Source organism: Mycotypha africana (genome assembly GCF_025528875.1).
Source record: "Mycotypha africana strain NRRL 2978 chromosome Unknown BDF20scaffold_3, whole genome shotgun sequence".
Taxonomy (NCBI): Eukaryota; Fungi; Mucoromycota; class Mucoromycetes; order Mucorales; family Mycotyphaceae; genus Mycotypha; species Mycotypha africana.
Window position 1 is genome coordinate 2,346,574 of NW_026515727.1, and position 7,646 is coordinate 2,354,219.

Below are 7,646 nucleotides of genomic sequence, written 5' to 3' on the forward strand. Positions count from 1 at the left end.
TGGGTTGAGAGGCTAGAAATGTTGTGTTGTTAATGGAACAATGTAACAATTGTATTGAAGAGAAGATTTCGCAAAATTACTCTGATGTTATTCCAATAATAAAATAAAAGTATATAAAGTTATGGTATAAAGTAAGTATCTATCTCTCTAAACAGAGTAGACAAAGAAATAGGTATAATGTAAATATTCTAATAGTAATGGCAGATGGGCAACGAGTGAACTTTTTCACTGTTATAACGTTCGCTTCGATAAACTTGAAAAAGCTGCACTAGAAGAACTATTGCTGGTTGTGGTAGCAGGAGTAGGAGTGTATTTTTGCAAAGGAGGTGCAGGCGGATGAGACCACCTATGATTGAATTGTTGTCCCTGTCCTCTGTTAAGCAGAATACCTGTGCTTTTTTTTATATATATGTGTATATGTGCGGTTAGGTGTTTGAACCTTAAAATGTGTAGTATTGATCTAGTGGAAATTTTTTGTAAAAGGCCCTTTACCTGATTCTACTTATTGAGGATGACGATGCTGATGATGATGCTATTCCTGCTGCTGTAATAGTGGTGCTATTTTGTTGAAAATAATCACTTTGGACATGGTGGTCATTACTGTTCTGTGGGAGAGGCGATGAAGGGGACTCTTCAATAAGTGTGCTTCTACCAGGTGAAGAGATTGGCATTGAAGATGGTGAGGTTGTTATCGTTACAGTATGTGTCTTAGGACGATCTTCAGGTATGTAGTGTTGATGGTAACGTTCGTTCTTGCGCACAAGAAAGACTTCATCAGGTATAACGCCACCAACACCACTGAAACGTTTATCTCCAGCAGCAGTGCTGGTTTCATTAGTGTTATTATAGTTGAAAATAGCATTGGAAGCTGCTGGACTGTTTATACTGGGCGACTGGAGGAGCAGCGATCTCCTTTTAGCACGGTATTCTGATGGTCGCATCGTTCTAACAGACGTTTGAGGTGAGGTTGAATTGCTGATTGTTGGTAAATAAAATGGAGCTCCACTTACTGCTGTTATAATCCTATCGACCTTTGGCCTTTTTACCTTTGTTGATTGCGTGGTTGGAGTAGATGTTAAGATGTGTTGTTTAGACCTTGGACTATCAGCAGTAGTATCTACGGATGGCAAAATATCGATACAAGAGGGGTCGGAAGAACCAGGCATGATATTTGAGGGGACCTTTGTATCGTTAGTCAAGCTGTATCCTGTCATTGAACAATGTTGTTCCCTTCTTTCATCAGAGTTGGATTGATCGATGGGTCTATAGGAAGATAAAGATGCTAATGGTAATAGCCCTGTTTGATCTTTCAATTGATAAACGTGATGTGATGAGTCGTAGGGTGCTATTGACGTGCCTTTTGGTGTGGTTGATAATTCCAGATACTCATATTCACTAAGTTTATTTCGTCTTTTAATGTATTTGTACAATGTACATAGCCCGCTAATATAGGCAGACCAAATAAACGATATGGCCAGCATAACATTGATGTATGTGGATGGGTCCGATATGTAATAGCGTATGTGGTTGATCCATCCCTGGGTGGATCCTATGAGTAATATACCACTACATATTGTCAGAATGGAAGCCAATAGTCCAAACACTATTGTGATGGATGCACAGACTACTGTATGTCTACACTTGTTTTTTCTATGTGTTTTCCCCAGCACATCTTTGTGATTCCTGGCAAATGCGGCCTCAGCTGTAGTGAATTCTTCCTCTTCGTCTTCAAGCATATCTTTATCGTCATCTTCATAGAAGCTTTGTTGAGATAGCAGCTGTTGTGGTATATTTTCTGAAGGTGATTTACGAAAGGCAATCTGGATGATACGTGATGTTGCTGCTCCTATCCATAGGTATCCTAGCATAGTGTGGCATTCATTGATATAAGGATCATCGAAATATGTCACAGCAATAGCTGGATAAAAGTAACAGGAGTAGTAATTGCTTGATCCATTAGATTTGGATTGAACTCCCGTCTAGTTCAAATTATTTCTCTCATTTACCTCTCCCTGTCAAACAAACCACTAACGCATTCACAATGTTTTTTTCTCTTAAAAAGGGCATCCATGTTTGTAAGCTTAAACTGATTGAGAATATTCCACCTGTAAACCATAATAAGCCTAGATTAATAGCCCGCCAACCTGATCCTAAATTGGGAATTGTTGTGCCTGAAAATCACACAAAAGTCGGGAAATTGAAAAGAAAAAAAGTTAGAAAGGATACCACTCATGCAAGCACCATACACATATGTTTTTTTACCAGTACTCATAAAACATAACATTATCAAGCCCCATAAAATAAGTAGAACACTTTCATAATATTCTGGCGTAGATGGACGAGGTAATTGTATGACAGAAAGTAAATGTAGCAAAATTGTTGTACCATAGACTAAAAACCCAACACCTAGAAGAATGGATATAGGATAGATCGAATACTTTTCAATACCTTCATTAACCATATCGCTCTCTGTTAATGTATAAAGTACTATGGTAATGTAGTTTAGAGCCATTGTGAGAAGGAGAAGGCCTGCAGGCCATCCACTGATCACAGTCATTACAAGTTGTTTTTTGCTTGATAGGAACCTGTTGAATCTGTTCATGCTGCTGTCAAGCAGGAAAACCAACGTATGGCTTTTTTTCTTCCTGCTTAAGTTGCTATTGCTGTTGTTACTGTCTGTTTCTTGCTGTTTATTTCTTGTTGACATGGAGTAATAATGCATAGCAAATAGTTGAAAGGAAAAAGTGGTGAATAAGCACAAGAAGCTCCATACGTACAATATTGTCGTTGTATTCGAGGCAATCGTAGAGGATGGGAGTAGTAAATGTTCGCATATGATATACAGTCCGAGAGAAGAGCTTATAACTAGCAAAATGCATATTGCTCTAAATAGGTAATGATAGTAGATCTTTTGACGTTTGGTACATAAATGAGATATAGATTGATTTTCTGTTTGTGGTCGTGGTTGGAATAGTACAAGAAACGGAAAACAAGCGAATAAAGTCAAGATGGTGGCAATGAGATGAGTGATGACCAAAGGTTCTTTCAGTGGCAGATGAGCAGAGAAAGCTATCTGCTGATTTATGACACTGCCAACCATGACTATTGTTTGTTTTTTTTGTTCGAAAGTGACTTGTTCTATGTTGAGAAAGAAGGGCAAACGAATGATAAAGTAGTTTTGTCCGAGAAGTGCCAAAATGTAACTGTTTAAATACTTGTGGCCTGAATGCACATGCAATAGGAAGAGGGAATAAGCAATGGAAACAAAAATGGACAACGCAGTTATGTTAAATTTATTGACAATAAAGTACAAGAGAAAGAAAAGAGGGGGTCCAGCAACAGTAGGATCAAACAAAAAAGCATTCAAATTAAGAACAATTTCGATTGGCTCCCCCTTGTTTTGTATAATTATAGTGCGAGCAGTTAAGGTCCTCAGTTACATAAGCATGAGTATAAGTTTACTCTTTCTTTTTTTTTTGGTGTTTTATTCATAAGAAATAAATATATAATAAAGAATAGTGAAATTAGAAAAGATAAAAATTGTTGTTTGCTGTTTCGAATTGTCGACAAATGTATGATTTTTTAAGTGTTTATTGTATTATTCTAACCGATAATGAGTGTATCCTCGTTGATTTGGTATTCTATAAAATCAGAAGGAGATACAGTTAGTGATTGATTTCGCAGTAGAAAAAGTATTGTAGCATATATAAAGACTTACCGGGAATTTCCAGATTAAGTGGTGCAGGACCTTTACGGATACGACCAGAGATATCGTAGTGAGAACCGTGACAAGGGCAGTACCATCCTCCGTAATCACCAGCTTCACCAATAGGTACACAACCCCTAATAGTTTCCAAAAAGAAAAAAAACATTTAGTTTCTCTTGCCTTTTTTCTTGAACCTTCCAAATCTATAACAGTAACTTACAAATGAGTACAAACACCCAACATGACGAGCCAGCTGGGATCCTTTACTCTTTCAGCATCTTGCTGAGGGTCACGTAATTCTTGAACGTTGACTTGGTTCGCCTCTTCAATTTCAGCTTGGGTACGGTGACGGATAAAGACAGGCTTGCCTCTCCACTTAATGGTGACGTTTTTACCTTCGGGAATAGTGTTCAAATCAACTTCAGCCTTAGCCAAAGCCAACACATCAGCAGAAGCAGACATATTGGCCAAGAAATCGGAAACAGTAGCTTGGGCACCAGCAGCACTGAGAAGACCAGTAGCACCGACCATCATGTAAGCAAAGTTGCGACTGCCTTCACCAGTATGTCTTTCTTTCTTGTATTTGGAGAAGTCAGGGATACTTGTAGTGTGGTTGAGGCGAACTTGGAATTGATTAATAGGTCCAACTATTATTTTTCGTATGAATGATGTAACAAAAAAATAGGCCTGTCAGTTTTTCTCTATCATCTGTTATTTCGATGCTTGCGAAATGATCCTTTCAACCATCCCTCTACTCAAAGTTCTGTCCTTTTCGTCTCTCTCTCTCTCTCTTTTTTTCCCCTTATCGGTTGTAATAACATCTATAAAAGTTACAAAACGTGTATGTATCTTACCATTGACTGTGGATCTGTTGACCAAACCACCGGTGGATCTTTGCTTAACTAAAGGGTTGAACATAGAGTCACTGGTTGAAACATGAGGTTGGTTCTGTTCGTCTTCAGATTTGGTGTTGGATAAAGTAAAAATTCTCTTTAATGCATTTGCTGAAGCAGGAAGGTTTGTGTAAGAACGGTTTGTGATAGTAGAAGCAAATGTGCGAGATAATGAAGCTGTAGCCATTTTTGTTTCTTGTTGTTGAAGTCTATATGAAAACTAACGTGGTTTTTGTAATAAATTAAAGAGTGGGGAGATTGTGTATATAGTTATTGATTGTGAAAAAAGTTCAAAACTTTCTCTTATTCTTGTTGTAGTTGCTGCGTTGTTTGATGTTGATTGCTTGTAAAAAAGAAGAATAAAAAAAAGAGAACAATGGAAAGAGGTGAAAAATTAGCCCCGCAATTGTGAGGTGTGTATGTGTGGAGGGCCCTGACTCCAGGTAAGAAAAAATTCCCATTTTTCTCCAGCAGCGGAATTTTCGTTTTTCTGATGACGTTTACTTTTCTTTTTTGATTTTTTTGTTTCCTGCCAGAAAGTGTAGAGTGAGCTGATCCTTATACCGTTAAAAAGCCAGAAAAAAGGCCGCAAGAATTGGTATCTTAAAAGCGTCCTCCTCTAAAAAATTCCATTTGCTTGGCATATTTATTTGTGGTTTGGTTGGCTTCTGTTTCCATTGTCATAGGCAACTATTGCTAGAGTCGTAGCAAACATGCATTTAATCACCCCTCATAAAGCTACGTTGGTTGTAATTAAGGATATAGACTTATTATAAGAAGGGCATTCTTGTTGCAAGTATCTGTCCCTGAACCCATATTTTGAATCACCATTTTGCACGTCTTCTATAAAAAACGATCTCATTAATCCTTTGTTGAAGAAAAAAGAATGTCTGTGTACATACTTTATTTATTCCAATCAGCATTGATGGCATCTAACCTTACCACTAAAGAATACTACTTTTGTTAAGAAGAGCTTTTCTGGACAATTTGGCTCTTTGCAGCAGTAGTTTTTCATTGGTCTCTTACCTACAAGCTTTTACTCAGTTCGTTCAGAAGCGGAGTCTGTTGAGGAGCAAAAGCACATCTAATAAGATGGTAGTTGGTTAACAGTATCTCAAACTAAGTACATATTTGGCTAACGGATATTGCAGCTTCTTTTTTTCTATTACCTTAAACAGGTAAATGGTTCTAAATTTAAAAAAGTTTTGACATGAGCCTTTCAGCATATTTTTGATTTCGTGTCACGACTTCTACAACATTGGAATGTAACGTTGAACCAGCATTTGGATGTTTTAAGCTCGATCATAGCTATTGTGGAATGAAAAGTAATTGAGCATACTATCTGGACACTCGTCAGGCAAAGGAAACGCGCCCAGACGTAAGGTACTGTTATCAGGTTTTTTTTCTAATCCCAACTAAACGCATGAAATACATGAACGTCGACCGAAAGAGGAAAAGAGCAATAATCGCTGCCAATAAGAAAAGGTAAGTAAGGATAGATTGAAGGCAAGAATGCTAATAAGAGACTTGGTATGAAATTACACACTATCTCTATTAATTCTATGAAAAAAATGCTTGTTGTGCCGAGGCTAAAATTATCTCTGTAGGATACTAAAAAAGGCTCCAGATAACAATAATGGTACAGATATACACATTTATTGGTGGCTGTAGAATGAAAGAAGATATCCAGCCTGCCAATCTCAAAGAAAGCAGTAAAAAATAACGTTAACATAGCCAGACGGCAAGCCTTCTTAGCACTCTTGGAATGAACAAAGGTTTATGCCAACTATAGCTATGGTCCTACTTTCATCCTACTGCTAACAAAAGTAATACCATAATTATGATTTCAAAGTTTGCAATCGAATTGCTGGTGTGGGTGGGAAGGGGCCGGTGGTATGCAAGCAACATATCTGCATTCATTAATATGTACTGATACATCAAATATCGCTAAGCATGCAAAGATTACAAACGAATACTCGCAAAAAAAAAAAGACCAAAAGGAAAAGCGTCCATTACAGATTATTTGATTGAAACGGTCAACTTGCTTCTCTAAAATAATATTCGACCGCAGAAGCTGAACACAGAAAACACGTATGACTTTATCGTTCATTGTCGAGGTTATATTGACAAACCGCCATTACTATCCACTTGCATGGTACATTGTATATACAATTGTCTTGGAATAGTTTGCTTTTGTTCATAGATCGGAAAAGTAAAATAATAAGAGTGTCTTTTCATAGGTAAGTGGGGAATTACTTCAAATCAATCAGGCAGGGTGCTTTATGAATTAGTTATTTAAAACTGTTGTTATGGTTTAATAAGGAAAGGAAAAAACTTTTCGTGAACTAGCTCTATATTCTTGGCAATCAACTCCACTAACAATCAGTTCTTTCTCGATGATGAGTATACCATACAATCTCCTCATGGGTATTTGACATACAAAAACACTAGTCCTTGTTTGCCGTGTAACTGCAACCGTCCCCGATATATTTTCTGAGAAAAGAAAAATGAATATCTTGCCTCATTTCTAATAAATACTTGCAAGCGCAGTAAATACTCATAGAAAACATTAGTAGGCCAGTAGAAGCAAAAGGTTTTATTACGTATGCACAGCATTTCAAGTTGAACAATACAAAGTAGAGAAAAAAAATTGTGGTATACATGGGTTAATGAAGTAAGTGTAGTAACATTTGTAATACTTTTTTTTTCTTTTGTAAAATAAATAGTTGTATCAATTCTATAATTAGATTTTGAGGACAAGGATAATTTGCAATCGTTTATCACACTATTCATCAACTCAAGGGTGACAGAGAGTCGATTGTGATTTGCGATATAGATGGTAATGATGGTTTCGAGTACTTAGATGAATAGCGATGACCAGCATCATGACGTACAATCGAAAAAGTAGTGTTCGAGTATGTTTCTTCTTCCTCTTCCTCTTTCTCTTTAGTCACATTCTTTACCGGCTGCTGATATTGTTTGAGCTTAGCATTATTGCGCCTATTGTTGCTGTTACCATTGCTATTGTTGCTTACAGATGAACTGTG

At 37.1% G+C, this 7,646-nt stretch overlaps 2 protein-coding genes across 2 annotated transcripts; both read right to left on the reverse strand.

Annotated features, from left to right (window-relative positions):
* Positions 1 to 3,317, reverse strand: BDF20DRAFT_407714 (uncharacterized protein). The gene is made up of 4 exons (XM_053075391.1): positions 2,263 to 3,317; positions 2,007 to 2,171; positions 493 to 1,918; positions 1 to 394 (listed from the first exon to the last, which is right to left on the reverse strand). The coding sequence occupies exons 1-4, from the start codon at positions 3,098 to 3,100 to the stop codon at positions 232 to 234; spliced, it is 2,592 nt and encodes an 863-aa protein (XP_052938561.1). The 5' UTR covers positions 3,101 to 3,317; the 3' UTR covers positions 1 to 231.
* Positions 3,318 to 3,603: 286 nt separating this feature from the next.
* Positions 3,604 to 4,786, reverse strand: BDF20DRAFT_816663 (Rieske Fe-S protein; the record flags this gene model as incomplete). Its single annotated transcript, XM_053077176.1, has 4 exons — positions 3,604 to 3,641; positions 3,719 to 3,843; positions 3,927 to 4,329; positions 4,633 to 4,786. 4 exons carry the CDS (start codon positions 4,784 to 4,786, stop codon positions 3,604 to 3,606), a joined length of 720 nt encoding a protein of 239 aa, XP_052938562.1.
* Between the last annotated feature and the right edge of the window lie 2,860 nt (positions 4,787 to 7,646).

Coding starts and splice junctions, on each gene's coding strand:
- BDF20DRAFT_407714 (XM_053075391.1), bottom strand. CDS start 3,100: ATGGTTGGCAGTGTCATAAATCAGCAGATAGCTTTCTCTGCTCATCTG. Junction 2,172..2,262: donor GTTATGTTTTATGAGTACTG/GTAAAAAAACAT, acceptor TGTGATTTTCAG/GCACAACAATTCCCAATTTA. Junction 395..492: donor TCCTCAATAAGTAGAATCAG/GTAAAGGGCCTT, acceptor TATAAAAAAAAG/CACAGGTATTCTGCTTAACA.